A 23,471-nucleotide genomic window follows, 5' to 3' on the forward strand; every position below is an offset into this window, starting at 1 on the left:
ACCTGCACCATTTTAGGAGAAAAAGATTGACACGTGTAAAGCACGCAACGTCTATGACAAGAACATGCATTATACAGGAGAGTGTAACAAAAGAGGCAGAACGCTCCCTAATCCCATATGCTAAGCAGCCCACCTGCTGCCCCGTTTACTTACGTTATTTACATTTTTGATGATAGTTTTGATGGAAACCTTTTTATTTTGTGTAGAACATTTTTGTTTTTCCTCCACTCTGCCTACCATAATTCTAAACATATCTTGGCAGAAGTATATTGTCGAAATATCTTGGAAAATTTCAGAGGCAGTACTTTCTAAGTATGTAACCTGGTCTAATGTTTTAACAGCATAATATTGTGCGCCGGTCTCTAAAACAGTTCATTAAGTGTTGGTGAAACAGAATGTGATAACTTGCCGCCGGAAATTTCTTTTTTTACTTCTCGCAAAACTACAACGAAATCATTTTAAAAGTCGTGATTGTTAATGTTTCTGTTAGCCGTAGACCTATACAGCAGGCTACCATTAGCACCTAACATATTAGGTGCTTGTGAGTGACCTCAGAGCTTTCCGTAAAAGAGAAGCTCGCTCATTTTTACTTCAGCACCGTTACAGGACCGTTCTCTGAAAAAGTGTTTCACCCCAAGAATCTTTTCATCCCAACCATTCGCGAAGAACGAAAGTGCACTGAGATCTTCACTTAGTGATCGGACACCCGAAAGCCACGTTCCCTTAATGAATGAGAAAATAATCATCCAACAGAATCGGTACGTCGCCCACGAGAAAGAAATAGAGCTACTTTAAAGCATTGAACTATTTTATATGACGACCACTGCGTTATCCTCGTTTTTGCATACCAAGAATATTGAGAAGTGTTACATGTGTGAAAAATTATTCCCAGTATTTTTGGTAAGCTTTTTAATGAAGCACTGCTTCACTTCACATCACGCTCGAGGGTGATTGTGGCTTCTTTCATCGTGTTTTTTTTTCGTCGCGTCATGCTGAGCTCCGTGTAAAGCTCTTCTTAACTGGCACGTTGCATTCACCAGATCACCGCTGGTGATTTTCAGAAAAAAGACGCCGTCTTCGCAGCTCCTGCTGATAGCGTATATGTCCTGGTGCAGTGGTCTAAGAAGTGCTTCCCTCGAATAGGAGATTTATTTTTAAAGAAAAGTGAAAAAAAGGCGTTTACACTAGCCGTGTAAAGCTTGAGAAACAGTGAAGCTGGTTGATCTTGGGGACTTAAAGGGACCCTGCAACACTTTTGAGCATGGTCAGAAAACGCTGTCGATCGGTAGTAAAAGCTCCCGAAAACATGGGAGCCAAATGTTGTAGCGCAGCACGTGGCCTGAAGTTCACAATAAATTATCAGTCAGATGAAAATTGCTATCTCTTCTCTCGACAAATGACGGAAGATGCTCAAAAATCACACGTAGATTGCCCACTTATCAGCCATTGGCTGATTTGAACATGGCGCACTCGGTTGTTACAGAGTTCGCCTCGTGAGGCCTTCACTTGTTCACACGTGCGCGGCTGTCACACTGGAAAACCGCGTATTCGAAGAAGAAAAAAACGAAAAAAGTGTTCAAGGTCATGCGGCGAGTGTGACGTTTTTAGTTTGCCCCTCCCATCCCTCCCTGCTTAGCTTTCAGCGTCGGGACGGGAAAAAAGAAAATGCGATTACAGCGTGTGACAAATCTTTGTAACTCCGCTCGTACTGGACGGATTCCTAAAAACTTTTGCATTGAATTTGTGAGGCAATACAATTTTCCAGTGTAATATTTTATGGTTACTCAAAAAAGTGTTTCAGGGCCCTTTTAACGTGGCTTTCTTCACTAATGCTAGGTCTTTTCTTGGTTCAGGCAGAGCAGAGTCGAACCACTGCCAGTCACAGACCATACAACAATGCCCCAACTTGAGCGCCAGAACTAACGTGCAATGCTGGCTGTGCCACCCCTAGGGTTTTACGTCGCTCGTACTCGGCTGGCGCGGCGGGCGAACTTGGTAGGGCAGCGCCGGCAACTAGCTCTGTCGGTGGGTGCGCTTGAGAAGCGACAGCAAGCCCGTGGAATCTTGCGAGCTTCCCGTCCGGGCCTTCAGGTGCCTCCACCGTTGAAACAATGACAGCGCCCCACCAGCAGCGGCAATGGAAACGCCATCTAACCCTTTTCTTTGACAATTTATTTTATATGTAAGACTTGAAAATTCTAGGCATAAAAACAGTTTCTAATTTATTTTACGCAGTCAGAAGCATGACTATAGTGGACGACACTTTACTTAAGTAGAAACCAACTAGCCCAAATTTCAGGTTTAAATGTAAGCACGAGTTTCTAGTATTACATCAGACTACATGCATCTCTGGTCATGCACCAAACTCGTAATGCCCGTTTGAACCAACGAAAATTGACTGGTAAAGTGGACCATGGTGAATTCTCACCGTGTAGCTTGACGCCCAAGTGCCATGTGAAACACTATGATATGCCGAGAAGCTTAGCGGAGCAGATCGAGCAGGACCGTGACCCATCGGGTGTGGTGTCTCGAGGAAATGCATGCAGCTGTAGATGATACCTGCTTTCCTGTTTCGGTCGCCTTACGTCCATCGAACATTCGTCAAAAAATCATTATTATTAATATTGGAAAGTTCCTATTTTCCCGCACAAGCCAAGAAAAACTCAAGCGCTTGCCGAATATATAGGGGCTGTTGTGCTGGAGATGACCAACTAAGAGGAGCTACTCCTCCCACCTGAATTTAAGCCCTGGTCAGCAGGTGTAATGTTGTTCGATAAAAGCGTGGAACCACCCCATGATTCACACCATCTGAATTGCATAACGCGTGGGCGTAGTTTGAAGCATGCCCGCCAATCTTTAGGGCTCAACCACAGCCCCCCTCTCAAGACAGGGTGCAAATACAGGGACTCGCAGTGGGTATACTTCGTTACCTCGCATAATGATGATAAAATGATGCATTATGACTTACTGGTTGGCTTTGCCTTTGAGTCGCCAAGAAAACCTGTAACTTGATTTTTTTATCTGATTTCAACGAGGTGGCCGGACAACGGTTATCAATATTGCTGCAGATGAATCGGTGGCACAGAGAATGGTGCCGAGGAACTTTAGAAGAGGGACAAAATTACGTCATTGAAGAGTAGAAGTTTTAAGACTCATCGTTCCTGAGCGTGGATAAGTCCTTGTGCCTTTCAAAATGTCGGGTGCTGCCATTTGGTATGAAGACCGTTTGGAACGGTGACCAAGCTCTCAACCCGCTCAATATCAGCCCTTATTACACCCAGTAAACAATTACGGGTTTTCATATTTCACCTATCTATGTCACAGTCGTGTCATATGTATTGCATAGAATGCGATTGAGGCGACAATACCTTGATCGCAATCCGCAAAGTTTCACAATGATGCATCTGCTGCTTTGCGAATGCGGACAATCTATGCAAATATATTTAAGAACTCTGCTACGTCCGTGGGTCACTTGGGATATATCCAGGATAGTTATGTGGCACCAAGATACTTGTGCGAATCATTCAATCCAATTAGACTTCGAAATTTTATGTCAGACACAGATTAAGCTACTCGTTGATGTCGATGCATGTTAGTAATCCACGTTTACTCTCGCGACCTCCAGTCGTTTGTTGTTGCAGATTTATTCATAATTGCGCCTGGCTGAAACCAACTACCGGACAAATGGTGAATGTAGAAGGACCAATGCAGTGAAGCGTTTGGCAGCTCTCAACAGTTGACGCTGTAAACGGTAACAACAATCTATTTGTCTTAGAAGGCGCAAGGCGGGGAATAAAAGTTCATAATCATCGTCTTCATAACCTTTGTCCAGTGCCTCGCGAGCGACCGTGCCAAGAGCTCGCGAAGGAGAAGAAGCAGAAGAGCAAACGGTCTTGGATCGAACGCTCGTTTCTACTACCGCTGTCTGTCCAGCTGGTCGACAAAAAGACGGCTGCATCTGTAAGTCCAGCAGACGTGTGTCACAACCTCGTGTTATCGACGACGAACTGAACTAGGCAATCCAAAGAGGCTGCGTCTTCGACCAGCAAGCCACGAAAACCTGGGCCTGCCGTTGGGTGGTCGACAGGCAATGCGCGTGCGCCCGATGGTCGGGCGTGAGGCTGGCACCATGTGTGCTGTTCCCAGGGAGGATGACCGGCGCCTAGTCTTCGACCCCAGGTGGAGACGGCGCCGTTCTGCATCCATGGGCAGCAAGCCTGCTGAGTCTTCAAGACCAAGCTTCGTGTTCATCCAGGCCCTAGACGAAAAGTGTAATGCTCGCGCCGTCGAACGCACCACGAAAGAAACGCTGTTTGAAGGCTTCAACAGCTTCGGGGCAGCGGGCGGCGCAGGCAAGGCCTCCACCAGGCCTGTTTTCGAGGAGTGCCCTGGAGCGGTCGGCGTCACGATGAAAGAACTGCACCAGCGTGCCGACAGGTATCGATCTATGGATCATAATTGCATGGTCGTGGCTGACTACCTCGAGGTGCACCACGGGGTGGTTGGGTGCTTGCTCTCCTCCATTGGGTCGGCAGTCTTTGCGAGGAATGTTTCGGCTGGGGGCCTCTTCAGCTCGGAGAGGCACATGACATGCATCGGCTATGGTGTTCGCTTCGTAGGCAACCGGTGCACCATGCCCGAGACCGAGTCCGACTACTTCTACGGACAGCTTGGTTACCGAAGTCTCAAGGCCAATCGTGATCAGAGCTTCGTGATCGTTAAGACCCTTCAGGAAACTAAGGGCAACACGTACGTCTTCAAGCGCACTATGAAAGACATGTTGAAGACGCTTTTTGAAGGTTTCGGCTGCTTCGGGGTAGCGGCCGATGCAGGCAGATGGTTGAGGGTGCATACATCAAGCTTTCGTTCAACTAGTATGTTGGATTGGGTGCGGACGACAAAACATCAGTTCAACGAGAGAGCACGTATGCGTTTTCATTGTTTACGCACTGATATATTGTACGAGCAGAATAGAGCTGATGAAAAGAATGTTCGGAAGAACCTACGTTTGCAAGCTATCTGGAGTGCTCGGAGCTGCGTTGCGGACTCCTCCGAAGATTGGGCAAAGTTGGCCTGTTTCCCGGAATCTGAAGAAGCTTCGGATACTGTGGGCGCAACTTCGGTTCCTAACTATGCGTGAGAACTGTCCAGGGAACTTTGACTGTGTCGTTGCGCTCAAATGGATCTGCAGCTGCTTTTAGTGCAAAAGCACCCTGGGATCTCTGTGCTCGAGCAGGTGTTTGAGCTGGCCGAGGAGGATTTGTTCGCCAAGCTTGATAAGCTTCTTGGCGAGAAGTGCAACTTGACTTTGTCCTGCGGCGCCTATCCTGTTTCCGAGGTGTGCCCTTTGGAGGTTTTACTGGACGTCGTCATCCCACTCAAAATTTAGAGTGATATAAATAATCGATTGTTCATTATTAAAAAGAAAGCGAGTGGCAGCTTGGTAGTGTTTGTGTGCAATCATTTGGTCACCCCAGTGGCAGTCGTCATTGTTCACGCTTCCGCGTTATCGTGTAAAATTTTCTGTCAGACCTTTCAGTACTAAACATACCCATTCTTCACGTGTGATTGTTGGGACAGCGAGTGTAGGATTGTGGTGCAGGTGAATTTAAATATTCTTGTAAGCCGTGGCCTAGCAAGACGGAATGCGATATCATATATGTTGTATACAGGATCCGTCAAATGTTCCCAGGCTATATACTAACCCATGATGGCGCCGTGTCCTGGGAACTTTTGACGGACCCTGTATCTCAGCAAGTGCTTGCACTGCGTACATATTTCCACGGAATGTCACGCTAAGCACACTCGCATTTTGCTGGTTCAGATGTTTGTCGTTGTCGAACATAACCAGCACTGTGTGTTTTGAGTAGGAAAGTATATAGTTCACGCGGGTGCGAAAAACTGTTGGCTAACTGTGGAATCGCGAAATCTTTCATAATACAGACCTCATACTCGCGCTCACGTTCGTGCAAGGCCCTCTTATAATCATGGTTCGTATTGTAATCTATGCTTTGACGCTACTTGCGTCTCGGCGTACGATTGAGACTTCAGTGGCCACCGCTAACTTCGCCACCTGTGCGCCGCACGTGCACCAGTGCGAGGATATTCAGCGTCTTCCGATCACAGAATGGCCTCTATGAAAACGCTGATCTATGACGCATTTTCCGAGGGGGATAATAGGGGCAGTTTCCCACACCTTGCAACAATCACGCTGCGTTTTCACCCTACGAAAATTTTCAAACACATTGGCAGGTATTTTTATATCCAAAAAAATCGTCAGCAACACTTTATAAATACATAGAAAGAAAACGTTTGGCGGATCCCACGTACCTGGGAATCGACGTCATGCGAAGCATGTGGAGGGAACGTGACTTTTTTGGAGATTTTTTTTTCTAGAGCGACACGTTATGAAATTACGCTAAATATATGTAGAAATGTAGCACGCACAGGAATATGTTGACGAGTTGCAGATGTTTATATAACCAGCTGTTTGCCTTGCTCAACGATACCAATTGGACGTTCGTATTGAAAACACCATAAGCTAATATGAAGCGCTGAGGCTTGCGATGACGCTGGCCGTGGACACTGCTACATAAATAGACTTCAGCGCATGGCGCCAACCACACTGCATGTTAACCAGACGTGACAAATGTATCAAAGCAGTACATCCGCAATGTTCATAAAAATGGGTAGGCAGCAATGCAACCACTATTGACTTTTCACTAATCATCATCATCATCATCATCAGCCTGACTACGTCCACTGCAGGACAAAGGCCTCTCCCATGTTCCGCCAGTTAACCTGTTCCTGTGCTTGCTGCTGCCAATTTATACCCGCAAACTTCTTAATCTCGTCTGCCCACCTAACCTTCTGTCTCCCCCTAACCCGCTTCCCTTCTCTGGGAATCCAGTAAGTTACCCTTAATGACCAGCGGTTATCCTGTCTACGCGCTACATGCCCTGCCCATGTCCATTTCTTCTTCTTGATTTCAGCTATGATATCCTTAACCCCCGTTTGTTCCCTAATCCACTCTGCTCTCTTCTTGTCTCTTAAGGTTACACCTACCATTTTTCTTTCCATTGCTCGCTGCGTCGTCCTCAATTTAAGCTGAACCCTCTTTGTAAGTCTCCAGGTTTCTGCTCCGTAGCTAAGTACCGGCAAGATACAGCTGTTATATACCTTCCTCTTGAGGGATAGTGGCAATCTACCTGTCATAATTTGAGAGTGCTTGCCGAATGTGCTCCACCCCATTCTTATTCTTCTAGTTACTTCAATCTCGTGGTTCGGCTCTGCGGTTATTACCTGCCCTAAGTAAACATAGTCTTTTACAACAAATGCACTATTACCTATCTCGAAGCGCTGCTCCTTGCCGAGGTTGTTGTACATTACTTTCGTTTTCTGCAGATTAATTTTAAGACCTACCTTTCTGCTCTCCTTGTCTAACTCCGTAATCATGAGTTGCAATTCGTCCCCTGAGTTACTCAGCAATGCAATATCATCGGCGAAGCGCAGGTTACAAAGGTATTCTCCATTGACCCTTATCCCTAACTGTTCCCATTCTAGGCTTCTGAAAACCTCCTGTAAGCACGCGGTAAATAGCATTGGGGAAACTGTGTCCCCCTGCCTTACACCCTTCTTGATTGGTATTCTGTTGCTTTCTTTATGAAGCACTATGGTAGCAGTTGATCCCCTGTAGATTTCTTCCAGAATGTTTATATATACTTCATCTACGCCCTGATTCCGCAGTGCTTGCATGACGGCTGATATTTCTACTGAATCTAACGCCTTCTCGTAATCTAGGAAGGCTATGTATAGTGGTTGGTTATACTCTGAGCATTTCTCTATTACCTGATTGATAGTATGAATGTGGTCAATTGTTGAGTAGCCTGTTCGAAATCCTGCTTGTTCCTTTGGTTGATTGAATTCTAATGTTTTCTTTACTCTGTTAGCAATTACCTTTGTAAATAGCTTGTATACTACAGAGAGCAAGTTGATCGGCCTGTAATTCTTCAAGTCCTTGTAATCTCCTTTCTTATGTATTAAGATGATGCTAGCGTTCTTCCAAGACTCTGGTACTCTTCCCGTCAGGAGACACCTCGTAAACAGGGTGGCTAGTTTTTCTAACACAATCTGTCCTCCATCTTTCAGCAGATCTGATGTTACCTGATCCTCACCAGCAGCTTTGCCTCTTTGCATGCTCTCCAAAGCTTTTCTGACTTCTTCTATCATTACTGGTGGGGTGTAATCTGGGTTACTGCTAGTTCTTATAGTATTAAGGTCGTGGTTGTCTCGGCTACTGTACAGATCTCTGTAAAACTCCTCCGCTATTTTAACTATCCTATCCATATTGGTAGTTATTTTGCCTTCTTTGTCCCTTAGTGCATACATCCGACTTTTGCCTATCCCAAGTTTCCTCTTCAATGCTTTGACACTTCCTCCGTTTTTCAGAGCGTGTTCAATTCTCTCCATGTTATACCTTCTTACATCGCATACCTTACGTCTATAATTCAACTTCGAAAGCTCTGCCAGTTCTATTTTGTCTGTTGTACTTGACACTTTCATGATTTGACGCTTCTTAATTAGGTTCTTCGTTTCCTGGGAAAGCTTGCCAGTGTCCTGTCTTACTACCCTGCCTCCAACTTCCACTGCACACTCCGTAAAGATACTTGTCAGATTATCATTCATTGTATCTACGCTAAGGTTGGTTTCCTCACTAAGAGCCGAGTACCTGTTCTGCAGCGACACTCTGAATTCCTGTACTTTCCCTCTCAATGCTAGCTGATTGATTGGCTTCTTGCGTATCAGTTTCTGTCGTTCCTTCTTCAAGTCTAGGCGAATTCGAGACCGTACCATTTTATGGTCACTGCATCGTACCTTAACAATCACTTCCACATCCTGCACGATTCCAGGGTGTGCACTCATTATAAAGTCTATTTCGTTCTTATTTTCGCCGTTAGGGCTCCTCCATGTCCACTTGCGGTTTTCTCGTTTTCGGTAGAAGGTATTCAAAATCCGTAAATTATTGCGTTCTGCGAATTCTACTAGTAGCTCTCCTCTGGCGTTTCTAGTACCGATGCCATAATCTCCTACTGCCTGGTCTGCAGCCTGCTTCTTCCCTACCTTTGCATTAAAGTCGCCCATCACTATAGTATACTGTGTTTTTACCTTACTCATTGCCGATTCCACGTCTTCATAAAAGCTTTCAACTGAAGCGTCATCATGGCTGGATGTAGGCGCGTAAGCCTGTACTACCTTCATCTTGTATCTTTTATTCAGTTTAATTACGATACCTACCACCCTTTCAATAATGCTATAGTATTCCTCTATGTTGCCAGCTATGTTTCTGTGAATTAGGAACCCCACTCCCAGTTCTCTTCTGTCTGCCAAGCCCCTGTAGCAAAGGACGTGCCCATTCTGTAGCACCGCATAGGCCTCATCTGTCCTCCTAACCTCACTGAGCCCTATTATATCCCATTTAACACTCTCTAGCTCCTCGAATAGTACAGCTAGACTTCCTTCACTAGATAAGGTTCTAGCGTTAAACGTTGCCAAGTTCAGGTTCCAATGGCGGCCTGTCCGGATCCAGAGATTCTTAGCACCCTCTGCTGCGTTGCAGATCTGACCGCCGCCGTGGTCAGTTGCTTCGCAGCTGCTGGGGACTGAGGGCCGTGAGTTATCTGACGTAAGCATGTGGGAGGTAGTGGCCAGATACTGCACCAGGGTGGCCAATCCTTCTCTGGTGAGGGAGTGCGTTCTCGGCGGTGTTTGCCGGTGAGGCCGCACCCCAGGCCTCTTAATGCAGTTCCATCAACACGCGGATTTATTTTTTTTAATCCGGTTGGAAACTGCGCGGTACCGGGATTTGAACCACGGACCTCTCGCATGCGAGGCGGATGCTCTAACCACTACGCCATCGCTGCACCATACGCCATCGCTGCACCATTTTCACGAATATCAGCATCTATTTGAAAAGTGGTTCTGAGACCTTTCGTAGCTTTGAGGTAGAATGCTTGACTGCCGCGCGGAATGCTTGGGTTTGATTCCTGCTTGGATCCTGAAACTTATTTTATGTTCTCGTTGACTGGACGCTACCGACGTCGGGTATTGCTTAGCGCTCACGTGTTAAAATTGCCCATGTGTGTTCTCGTTATTCCAGGATAGATACTAAGTGTCAATCACCTGTGGCACATACCCGCATACCAGCGGCACATAACCGCTCGAGGGTATGTGCCACTGTTTGGTGGAAAGTGTCTGACGACCTACGTGACGGGGTTGTGAGATTATTCATGTCTTGACCAGCACGTCATATTCGTCTAATCATCTTACCCTCTCATGCTAATTTCAGTTCACGCCAAGTTAAGGGGGTGACCACGAGAGCACCCAAACTTAAGCGGCTAGATAGATAGATACGCTCAAAGTCGCTGAAGTTCGCTAAGAAATGCTTCGCATAAAAAGAAAACACGGTAAAATGGTGTAAATGTTTTCAAAGGCAACATGGCCACTGCGCGTGGTTTGTGGAGAATTGGAAAAATAGATAATTTCCTTTCGACTTGCAGGCGGTCTACTACAGTCCGAAAACCTTTATAGAAAAACCTTTACGTGGTATCGGAATGGATTTATCTGTGCCTGTCATTTTGTCTTTTGAAGCCTATATATCTGGGTTTTCCATTATGAAGGTATGCGCGGCTCTTAGGGACTATAATAATGAGACTAATTGGTTGTGTAACTAATCAGTAATACTATCCTAACGTGTTTGCAACATTATATACGTATAAAAATAAGGACATTGCTGTGGTTTTCGAAAGTTACACCACACATATCATTATTATAAAAAATAACTCAAAAGATGATGCCGGCTAGAGTTTTCGGAGCTCGACGGAAATAACCAAGCCACAACGCATATCATTAGTTTACTCGTTGCGCGGAGAACCTGCAGGCACGGCAACTCAATGCTTTATTTTCAGACCTGCTTACCTAAAAAGGTAAGAATCGGAGCAGTGGTTTGATCGCTTGCTGCGGAGGGCCACTTGGCCGATCATTGTGAGCGGTGTGGGTGCACCCCAGCATTTGCGCATATTCGGGTGTTGCGACTAGATCATGACCAGGTCCAACGTCAGATCCGTGCGGCCATGTATACACACAGGGAGGCAGATAGATCTGTAAGTGTGCCCTCAATTGGCTTCTTGGAAGGGGGTTCATGCATGACGCGCAGCTTGCATTAACGGAAGAATGGGGACGTTACTATCAGTTTAACTTTTGTTGTTGTTTTTCATTTTATATGTCACGTGTCCAGTGTGAAATTTTCGCTTGAAGTCTAGTGATCGTCTTATGCACATATTTCTCTGTTCTTGTTTGGTTCCGATAGCGCAAACGCGTTGGGGATTAGAAAGTGACGAACTTTAGGTGGTAGCAGCAGGCAGCATGGTGAACCAGAAAACAAACCGTTCCACCGTGTTGTCTGGTCGCAACGCGCTGCTCGTGAAAGCGACGTGGATATCTTGATATCAATTACAGAAAGTTTGCCGAATACTGGCAATGAGTTTTGCGACGTCTTGAATTACCGAAGTGCCGAAATGTTAGCGGTATACGTTTACTTACACCAGCGAATGTTTCATGCTGTTCGATGTATATATCAGGCAGTGCTGGTCGCCCCGCCGCGGTGGTCTAGTGGCTAAGGTACTCGGCTGCTGACCCGCAGGTCGCGGGTTCGAATCCTGGATGCGGTGGCTGCATTTTCGATGGAGGCGGAGATGGTGTACGCCCGTGTGCTCAGATTTGGGTGCACGTTAAAGAACCCCAGGTGGTCAAAATTTCCGGAGCCCTCCACTACGGCGTCTCTCATAATCATATGGTGGTTTTGGGACGTTAAAAACCCCACATATCAATCAAGGCAGCGCTGGTCAGCTGCAGTGCTCCGAGCATCAGCGTAGGGGCTATACATCGTGCGTACCTTGCCGCACGTGAATGCTGATGTATGCAGGTTGTTTACTGCTGGATATGCTGAAACATTACTTACGTGGCCTTTATTTTATGTAAACATCGATCGATTGACTCGCAATAAAATAAGTTATTGATGAAAGTTTGTATGATCAGCGTTGTCATTTCACTCAGCCTTGTACGCGGCCTCACAACTTACTCAAATAAGTATGCAATATATTTGTGAGCTTCTAAAGTAGTTTACTGCAATGTACTATACTAATACGAGGAACAATCGCGTTAGTGGCCAGGCCCACAAAAGTCACTTCTGCTCGCTGCACAGGCCCCGTTCGCAAAAAGAGCGTGCTTTTCATACACAGCAAAGCATAACATCTGGGACACTTGTTAGTTTGCACTCATCTGCAGTTGTGATTACGTTTTGTGCGTTGTTTTTGTTTAAACAGCGTGTTACGTGTCCGGCCGTAAACGTTGTTAGTTCTCTGTCGTTCTGTGTATGTTGTTTTTGTGGGTCATTTTCACGTGAGCAGCCGCTGCACGTTTCGATCTGCTTGCCTTTGTCATCGTTACGTTTCAAGTTGTTTCTATCGCAATTATTGCTTAGCCCTTGTGGTGAAACTGTGAATTTTTTTTATTCATTTGAAAACGTCAGTTGAGAGTAAAATATTCCCGGTTATAAGTAAAATTGTAATTGTTTCATATTTTCACAACTGCCGCCTGATTCCAAACGGCGCTACTATCGCGTCTAATTTTCGTCCCCATTGCCTCCGTGGGCATGTCACTCCTTCAGCGACGGCGCAAAGGGTTTTTTTGCGGACATCCGAAGTTTTATCTCGAGCTCTAAGAGCCACCCATTTTTGGCACCCTCAAAGCTCTTAAAAAATACTCATGTTTCGACGAATTGTTTTTGCAGCTATGTGTGTTGCTTTAAAGGTGTGTCTAGGAATTGCCTGAAGAGCTACTGTTTGTCTCCTGCGCAGTGTGGTCCGCGAGGCCACCGAGGTGAACGTGGACATGCGCATTGGAGTGCACACTGGAAACGTGTTGTGCGGTGTGCTGGGCCTGCGCAAATGGCAATACGATGTGTGGTCCGACGACGTCACCTTGGCCAACCACATGGAATCTGGCGGTGTTCCAGGGTGAGTCTTCTGTGGGTCTTTTGGCTCTCTTTGTCAACATTTATGGTTTTAAGTTATGCATTTACAGCTGTTCGAAAGTTCAAAAAGTATTCTGCAGTGTCCTCTTAGTTCTCTGTCACGCCTTTGTCGAACTATTCCGTATTCAAGACTACGAAGCCAGTATTACGACAGCGAGTTGTCGCGGCTGATTTGCACGTCAGTCATTTTCTCAGAAACCGCTGTAGTGTTTTCGAAGTCAAGTTTGGAAAAGAAATATGTTTTTTTTTACATTTGCCGGGGTGGCTTCGCTCTTGCGGCGCTGCGTCGCTTGGTACGATGTCGCAAGGTGAAAATGCTGGTCATGGCGCGTTGCCGCATTTCAATGCAGCAATGCAAATGCACCCGTGTACCGGGAGTTTAATGCACGCTGAAAATCGTAGAGTGCTCAAAGTTAACACGGATTGCTCATTTACGACATTCCTCGTAATCAGCTAATGGGTTTGGTTCACCTCACAGTATTGTTTCGATTTTGATAAAAAGTTTCGTGTGGCACTTATTTTCTCAGTTTTCCGTCCCCTATTGCCGTTGCAACGAACCTAGCCTCGCTATGCTTTTCAAAGCGAAGACGGTATTGCAGCCTGTATACTCCATCTCAGAAGTTCTCTTCACCAATGCGAAGCTTACACGGCCCTTTAGCCAATAGGATGGGCAATAAAACCCTTCACATGTATTTATTCGCGTCACATGATCTGCTCCACAATTTCCTAAAATTAACTATAGGAGACCGTGGCGCTTTAGCGATCATTCAGTCACGATGAGAATGATAGGTAGTACACGAATTTGCCTAGTCCTCGCACCTGTAGGATTCGAAGGAGCTTGTGGCTTTGTTTCTTGTGTTTTGTTTTTGTATCGAATAAAGAAATGAACCATTGTGAACTTGATGAACCGATTTGCTGAATCTACCAAACTTTGTTTTGCGGCATAGCGTATTCAGGCCTCATCGAGCGAAACGGAGCCCAAAAGAACAAAGATTAGACAAATCAGTGCACTACCCATCATTCCCATGCTGGCTGAAGTGCCGGTCGTTGCATCTCCTATAGAAACCAGCGCAAGAGTTCGCTCTAAAGTGTATCTACTCGTTGGTCTGCTCAGCGTCTCCCTGACATCTGCTCGTACGCGTAGGGTGATCAAGACGAACATAGAGCATCGCCGAAAGAAATTATTGCGCCCATCTCAGCTGGTTCCCTGCGCTTCGAATTGTCGAAGTCGTCATCGTGTGCTGTGTGACTCGAAAGTTAAATAAGTTCGGCAGATCCCACGTACCTTGGGAGTGAATGTCTGCCGAATCATACGGAGGGAAGGTGAATGTATTTTGTATATTTTAATTGAGCAGCACGTTATGAAGTGGTGCTAAATATATGCACAAATTCACGAACACGCATATCTTTTTACATGCACAAACAGCCGCATATTCTTTATATTATCAGTTTTTTTACAGTTGGCGTAACTATGCGAAAAGCTACATAAATATTAGACACACCAGAAGCGGTAGGCTGATATTAAGCACAGCTGCTTGCGCTGTTGCACGCGAGGATGATAGCACTCAACACGGCTACACAAATCAAATTCAGCGGATGGCGTCTAACTGCAATTTACGTTAACCCTACATGACGGCTGTATCATAGGAGTACATATGCAATGTTTATAAAACTGTATATTCAGTACTGCAACCACGATTGACGGTACACAAACAGTGTATAATTGAAAAGTATATTTTGGACCTGGCGTGGTTCTGTTGTAGAATACTTCTCTTATTAGTTGCACGTTCCGGGCTGGATAAAATAACCGAGGAAGAAAAAGCGGGAGCACTTGAAGCGGGGACGCTTGGAACTTACGGCAGAGCGTTTCCAAGCTGAATCTCAATAAAAGTGTGTTAGCCAAAACCCTTTACGACGGAGTGGAGTTTAATCACGTTAACGCCTTCGTTCGAACATTTGGTGCTGAAACCCGGGATTGAAAACCAGTGACCTACAGACGGCTACCAGTCAATTGCACCGGCATCAACTGATTAAAGTCGAAGCGGACATCACGGCGAGCACAAAACACGAAAATTATAAACGAGGCTAGTGGTGTCCTCGCTAACAACTCTGCGACCTATGACCAGCTCCACCTCATATATGAGGGACTGAAAGCTAGCAACAACGATCCTAATAACGTGAAAGCCGAAATCAAGCAGCGCATTCCCGACAAAACGCTTCAGGCTTAGTATAACGCCAGCCTAAAATACGAAGACAATGCTATTCGCATTCTTGCGGATCTTAGTAGCAAGAAGAATCGCATGCTACAGTCGTTAACCGCAACCGAAGGAACGGTCGCTCAAACAGTTGCAGCATCTTAGACGGATCTGGCGTTACACTGCCTAAACTGACAATAGCTCTATCCTCTGTGGAACTGTGCAATTGGAGGAAATTTTGAGAATGACTCGACTAGCTTGTTCACAGAGACCCCCGCATAATGGCCACAAAGAAACTAAATTGCCTGCAAATTTATATTTAAAACTACCCTCCATCGGTAATGAGGGGTCTTCTGACGACTGAGAGCTGCTACAACGATGCTATAACCATGCTGCAGAGGCGCTTTGGTGACAAGACGCGCCTAGAGAAAGAATATTTTGCGAAGCTACGCATGTGGAGCCCTGTCTGTTCGTCAAACGACACCAAAGCTATGCGCAACTTCTGCGACCAAGAACTCGTCAGTATCCGAGGCCTAGATGCTCTTGGCATGCATAAGGTCTCCTTCTCATCTAAGCTCTCCAACATTCTACTGGTGGGACATAGTAGTGCAGTGCCATCGATCGTAGGCCATCCAGGTGTCACGTGACTCGAGAGGCAATGATACACCCGTAGGACTGGATGATCATCTCAACTTCCTGTGCATCGAGTTAGAAATATTAGAAAAGAGGGACTATAAGTACCCCAGATGTCGAAAACTCGAAACCCAACCGGTGACAGTCAGTCGACGTATTCTCGCCGAGAAAAACCCACCTCATCTCTGCTTCACAGTAACTCAGCGCGAGAACCAAGAAAGCACAACTGATCCCTCCTCTCGTAAAATCTTCATGAAACCGAATTGTGCCCAGCTGAGCTACATCTGAAGCAGATGAAGGAACTGCTGTTGAATGACAGATGTTTCCGCTGCTCTACCAGAAGAAATCGAGCACGGGACTGTAAAAAAAAAGATTGCCTGTTCGAGATGCAAAGGCCTACATGCTACGACCATGTGTGACCCGGAGAGGAGTGCGCAGCCTACATTTTATGCAAACATTAACGATGACAAAACTACGACAGTGCGTACACCACTGAGAAAACGATACGTAAGTGAAAACTCCATTACTCGTGTCTTTCTGAAGACTTTCCGAGCTTGGGCCACAAACAAAAACATCTGCCGCTACGTTAGAGAAGTTTTTTACAGTGGTAGTCAGAGTACCATCATAACCAAAGCTTTATCCAAGAATCTTCCGCTGAAAAGCGTGGAAACCACTCAGACTACCCTCAACACTTTCGCAAGTGCATTATACCAAGAGGCTGAAAGGAGTCGCATAGTAGAACTGAGACTGTGAAGTCAAGTTTCTGAGAAAGGGATGGTCATCCAAGCCATCTAGATCCCATATATCTGCCAGGTTATCGAAGAAGCGACAATGGACGTAGCCTTCGTCGCGTCTTTCAAGAACCTCAGAGAGGATGTCGCTGATGAATTGATCCACCCGTCTGTCATAACGAATAGTGGTATGAGCGTACAGCTCGGCCAGGATCAAATGTGGCAAGTGTTGACAGGTGAAATTTCAAGGTGTGAAAGCAATGAATCGTTCACTGCACTCAACTCCAAGTTGGGATGGACCTTGCAGGAAAGCACATGGCAGTCGATGTCTCGACTAACAGCTACATGGACGCGTGCGTGCTCAAAGCTCTCGCTATCAATTCCACCGAGTTTCTGCGTTCCTTTTGGGAACTTGAGAACCATGAGACATTTTGAGAAAACCATTAGCTTTCTCAATGGAAGGTATGAAGTGACCCTTCCTTGGAAGGGTAGATTTGAGCTTTCACGCAACAGACAAATCGGTATTACTCGACTGGACAAACTTGTCAGCCCTCTCAGCGCTAACAAGGGACTGCTCCAAACGTATGACGATACCATAAGAGAGTACTAGACGTGACGAAGTTATATTGTATGCCGCACAAGGAGTCACATGTGGACAAGCGCTGACGACAAAAATTCGAGTGGCGTTCGACGTTTCGTGACATGCCAAGGGACGCAAGTTTCTCAAAGACTGCCTTGAAAAAGGTGACAACTTGTATCAAGACCTCATGCATATTCTACTACGCTTCAGAATGCACCTGGTGGCCATGATTGCCCACATAGTAAAGGCGTTTCTTCAGATAGTGGTACTAGTAGAAGTAATACTGTTCGCTTTCTTTTCATGGTTTGAAAAACGAGGTTTATCTAGGCCAAAGTTCCAAGTGTAGAGGATGACACGAGTGCCATTTGGAGTAACTTGTAGCCCGTTCCTCTTTTACGGCTTCTATTCTCTACCACGTGAAAAGAGCACGAGCTGCCATGGCACAAATAGCCTAAACTCTTGCTGACTCGTTTTACGTGAACGACTCTGTCACTGGTGCCGAAATAAAAGAAGAGGCTGCCAGATTTTGCCGAGAAGTGCAAACAATATGAAAACCGGCAGACATAACCTTCCGCAAATGATACACGTATTCGGAAAAATGATGCGGTATCTTGAACGCAAGTAAGCGTCTACCAGTAACGAAATGGTAGTTGTTCACGAAACAGCCGTGAAGGTCCTTGGTTAAGTGGGGTATCCTGCAAGAGACGAGTTCAGCTTTTCGGCTGAAAATCTACTCAGATTTATGGCAACATGAACGGAAGCAAAGCGATTTGTCTTGCAGGCAGCATCATGAATAATTGACCGCCTGGTACTTGTCAGACCATATACCATTGCCGTACAAATATTAATTCAAAAGTTGTGGATACGATAGATCAGCTGGGATGAAGTGCTACCCAAGGACCTGCAAAAGGAATAACGTGATGGGGTCATCAAGCTGCCGCAACTGCCAACTGTTACTGTTCTTTGCTATATGTGTGGCGGAGGAAAGATGCTCAATGTGCTGCAAGTACATGTCCGTTATGACGCCAGTGTAGTGGCGTACGGAGCAGCAATATACGTCATGCTAAGTCCTGAGAAGCCGACGCTGTTGATTGCAAAGTCACGTGTAGCACCCATTAAGGCAGCGATGCTACCGAAATTCAAGCTTTTGGCTGTGTTAATCAGCTCAAGAATGTTGACTCTATCGGCTCAAGAATTGCCCCGGCAGTTCAATGAACCAGACATAGAGGATGTCAACCAAGATGAAGTCGCATCAGTACACGTCGCGATAGTAACGCGATTCTCAACTGCTATCATCGACATTCGATGGCACAGTGGGCTTCAGCGCCTACTCAGAGTCATTACGTCGGTGTTTAGATTCACCGACCCTTGTAGAAATAGGACAAATCAAACTGAATATCTGGTGGCTACAGAAATCTTGAATTCTGAGTGATATTGGATCAGACGTGCTCAACAACAAGGCTTTCCTGCAGAGCTCATCGGTTTGTGCTAGGGTCAATCAGTACAGTCCACATCTCGAAACGCTGAGCTACTGCCTTGCCTAAACACAGACGAAGTTTCTCGGGTCGGAAGCCACCTATCGCTCATGCAGAGCACGCAAGCTGTTAAGCACCCAATCATACCACTGTCTAGCCATCACTTTTTGATGCTTTTGGCAAACAGAGCTCGTCTTCAAGTTCTACATAGAAGAGTTAAAGATACGCTCACGCAGATTCGAGAATGCTACTCGATTGGAATTGCTCGAACTTTGGTGAAGAAAGTATTGCACGAGTGCTACGTATGCAAGCCTTTCAGAGTGCCCAGAAAGAGCTGAGACTGCTTCATTGGGAAGCCATCGAGTGTCACCGGTGAACCTGTTCGAAGTGGTAGAGGTGAACTTCGCTGGTCTCTTCTTACACGTACGGAAACAGGTGACACGAAGTGTTACGTTGCACTTTTCAAGTGCGCTATATCTAGAGCCGTACACCTCGAGCTGGTTTCGACAATGCCATCAGAAGGCTTTCCTACTATGCCTACGGTGATTCAAAGCTAGAAGAGGATTACCAAGCGTGATCTACTCTCACAACACATGCCCCTTTCTCAAGGCATCGGCTGACATACGGCGGCTACACCGAATGATGTTTCAAGAGAAAGTCACTGGTCACCTTAGCGCCAACGGTAGTTCGTGAAAGTTTACAGCACCAAATGCTCCTTGATGAGGTGGATGATAGGAGCACCTGGTACGATCAGTGAAGCTTCCTCTGCGAAAAATAATAGGCAAAGCTCGTCTGAACTTCGAAGAAATATCGACAGTGCTGGCTTAGGTCGAACGTGTCCAACACTCCAGACCTCTTACTTTCACTGAAACAATTCGGGAGAACCTTGTACGCTAACACTAGCCGAACTTCTCCTTGAACGAAGGTTGTCGTCGATTGCATAATTGGCCGCCGATGGAGTCACCGGGACACCAAACGAGCAGATGCCATACAAAGACATTCATACACAAAATTATTCGTTCAAAGTTTTCCGAAGCAGTGGCAAAGAGAATACTTGCTGCAACTACGATCAGCACGCTTTGGTGACACAAGATCAACCATGGCAGTGAAACAAGGGGATTTCGTACTCGTGCATGCCGACAGTGTGCCACGCAAGCTATGAAAGCTTGCAAGGGTGATGAAAGTGAGCCACAGCGCGGATGGCCTCATTCGTTCGTGCAAAATTAAGTTCCAAGGAGGTGTTGTTGCGATCAAGCCTATACAAAGACTCTACCCTCTGGAACTGTGCGCCTAATTTTACGCGACCGGTAATGCTCAATATTTGAACGTTCTGGGCTGATTGGTTGGTATGTGGGGTTTAACGTCCTAAAACCACCATATGATTATGAGCGACGCCGTAGCGGAGGGCTCCAGAAATTTTGACCACCTGGGGTTCTTTAACGTGCACCCAAATCTGAGCACACGGGCCTACATTTCCGCCTCCATCGGAAATGCAGCCGCCGCAGCCGGGATTCGAACCCGCGACCTGCGGGTCAGCAGCCGAGTACCTTAGCCACTAGACCACCGCGGTGGGCCGTTCTGGGCTTAGTAAAGGAACCAAGGAAGAAGAGCGTGAGGGCACGTGAAGTAGGGATGCTCGGGACTGACTGCAGAGCGCTTCCAAGCTCAATCGTAATAAAAGTGTGTAAGCCAAAATCTTTTACAGCGGGGTTGAATTTGATCGCAGTGACTGGAAGACCATCGTTCGAACACTTCATTCTCACGCGGAATGCTAGGGTTCGATTCCTGCTGGACACTGACATTTATTGTTAGCATTAGTCTGGTCAACGCTGCTTATGACAGATTTTTCTTAACACTCAAACGGTAAAGTTACCCATATATGTTCTTGCCCTTCCTGGGTAGATATTAAATACATGTCTGTCACCTCTGGCACATACTCGCCCCAGAGTATGTGCCAATACTTTTTAAAGTGTTTGACAACGTACGTGACGAGATTTTGACATTTTTGATGTTATGACTAGCGAGTCATATTTATAAACTTCTTACCCTCCTGTACTAATTTTGCTGTACACCAAGCTAGGGGGGCCCACAGGGCCGTCAGCGTAAGCAGGCTTTTGGTGCGTAGCGACATCGCGGACTCGAACTAACGGTGGGGTGGGACGGGGGTTGTTTGACTTTCTTTCACCCCTAGCCGTGCGGGACTGAGCCGTGTTCGGTAAAAAGGGGATCCTGGGGGTTGAGCCGATGCTCGGTGTTTCGACTTAAGGCCCCCCAGCAGAGGCAACACACTCTTTGGTGCAGGCTTCACATAGACGGCATCCCTGGGCTGACCCACCCAGGGTAAACAGGCAGTCACTTTTTTCTCTCCTTCTCTCCCTACGTCATCTTTATCTCTCACTTTTATCTGTCCTGTCATTTTTTCTCTTCTGTTTACTTCCAAATTTCTTGGTGACGAGGGTTGACCTTGTGTTGTTGCCCAAACTTGGGTCGTTATATTTTGGTTAGCGGCAAAGCGTCTCCAAAAGTTTACTATTAAACCTTGTAGCGTCCCCTTGTTGGGCTCGGAGGTGGGTGGCCACCATCGCCACAGAACTTTATACAATATGTTTGTCCAACGTTTCCCCCCCTCTCTCATCGCCACCCGTAAAGATGGCGCACTAAAGAACGCTTCTTGTTTCCGAAACCAAAGCAGTCCTTCCCCAATTTTTATGTCATGCATAGCCAGAAAGCAAACAAAATGGTCCGAGCTACATCATTTGTCTCAAAAACGCGTACCAAAGCAATCAGCCCAGGGCCTCATACGTTGGGAAGCGGCCACCTCCTTTTGAAGGTGGCCCTTTTGGAGGTGCGCGACAAGCTCCAATACGACAACTTGTCTAAACTGGTTGCGCTTAGAGATGTCCAAGTTTCCGCAGGCCCACACAGACTATTGAACACAGTCAGTTCACTCGTGTCTGATGACGACCTTCTGGCATTATCAGAGAGTGAATTATTGGAAGGTTTGCAAAACTAAAATGCAGTCAAGGTCCAAAGAATAGTGATACGATGAAACAACAAAGAAGTACCAACGAAACATATAAGTATAACGTTCGGTACCAGTGATTATCCCGATTCAATTGAAACCGGCTAGTCTAAGCTACGTGTAATACCCTACATACCAAATTCTCGTTGGTGTTTCAAATGTCAGCGCTTTGGACATGGGTCAAAAAGGCGCAGAGGGCACGCTACTTGCGCAAAATGTAGCTTCAACGTACACTTACCGGAAACTTGTACTGTAGAAGCCCGCTGTGCTAACTGCGAAGGAGGCCATCCCGCCTACTCACGATCATGCTAATTTTGGAAAAAGTAAAACCAAACTTTTGAGCTGCAAGAGAAATTCAGTTTGTCTTTTCAAGAGGAGCGCGAGCGATTTTCTCTTCATAACCATACTGTAAGCAAAAACCATCAGAGTTAGGGGTTTTTGCGGCTCATGACCTCTGAAAACTCACTCGCGTTTAAAATTACTACCTCGTGTTGGAGTAAAAGGTGGTACACGACATATTTTTACCACCAGCTCTTAAGTACCTAGTAAAAGGATGTCAAAATCAAGATTTACCTCGTGGGGAGTTTTCTATCACGTGATTTTTCATCGGCGTTTCAGAGTTTACTACCACGTGACTGCAAGTTGCAGCTGCTTCGGCGGCTTTTGGCCCAAAACCCTCTGACTGACGCTCTCACGGAATCGTGAAGGTGCGTGAAGAGCACAGGTGTTTTTTTTTAAATTTTGGCATGGCATCGCCGCGCATCATAACTGACCTCGAGTCAAGGCACTTTCACTGGAACTGAGAGCAGCATGAGCACAACGAGCGAGGAAAGCATTCTGTGAATGAAAAAAAGAGGGGGTACTCCAAGGAAAAAAAAAACCTGCTGGAAAGTTGCCCTGCATATTTTGGCAAATCGTTGGCTTTTGCTGTGCGGCGGCCCTGGATACAGATGTTGGAAGAAGCTCGGGATCTGTGTGTCTGGTGAAGCTGATGAATCTCACGTGTTTTTACATCACCGAGCGACCATGCGCTTCCGAGCGCGAGCCTCCGAACCTGTACGTCTTGAATACCTCGCTTTCATTCTGCTTCGCGAAGAGCAGCCAGCGGCAACAAAATCAAGCTGGTGTCATCGTCCATGGTTGCTTCCTGAAGAGTGACCAGTTACCGAAGCGATAAGCGAAAGGCTTCGCTACGTCGTTGGCACAAAGCCGGCCAGTGTGAGTGCGTCACCGGGGCAGGTAAAAGAAGCGTCGCATATATTTTGTTCCACAGAAGACAATGTCTGCTGCAGTAAAGTGCAAACCAAATTTTGCAGCCCAAAATGAGGACGAAATTCACACAGGAGACGTATTCTGTGATCACCAGCTCTCGTTCATCGCATAGCCGTGCTCCTAAAAAAGGCCTAGTACGCCGTCGGTAAGAAGGTTGTATACAGGCGTGCACCGCTCGTCTACGTCCCTTGTCATGAATACGTGCTGCTACTGTGTTTTTTGCACCGCCGCTCAAATAAAACCATTGAGCTGCCATGGTCTGTGCGTACATAGGTACATTTTATAAACTTGTGCATCAGCAGTGTTACAACGGGTGGGACCAACAGGCTGGTGTGCGAGCTACACTCTAAAAAAATATCGAGTAAAAAGGGTGTATTTTTGTCCCACAACAACAATCGTCATCAGGCTTGCGTGCGCTTCCTTTCTTGAAAACTCGGTGCTGGCCACTTTCCTATCGAGAATGCATTGTAACC

The 23,471-nt window shown here is 46.3% G+C and overlaps 1 protein-coding gene across 2 annotated transcripts in view; it reads left to right on the top strand.

Moving 5' to 3' along the window:
- Ac76E (adenylate cyclase type 2 Ac76E) overlaps positions 1 to 23,471 on the top strand; it is a 770,909-nt gene that overhangs the window by 607,448 nt on the left and 139,990 nt on the right. For both annotated transcript variants that reach the window (XM_075878061.1, XM_075878062.1), the window contains one exon: positions 12,915 to 13,073. In XM_075878061.1, coding sequence (XP_075734176.1) covers positions 12,915 to 13,073 — 159 coding nt within the window. The remainder of the gene's footprint in view (positions 1 to 12,914; positions 13,074 to 23,471) is intronic.

This window comes from Rhipicephalus microplus, chromosome X, assembly GCF_043290135.1.
Source record: "Rhipicephalus microplus isolate Deutch F79 chromosome X, USDA_Rmic, whole genome shotgun sequence".
NCBI classification, from domain to species: Eukaryota; Metazoa; Arthropoda; class Arachnida; order Ixodida; family Ixodidae; genus Rhipicephalus; species Rhipicephalus microplus.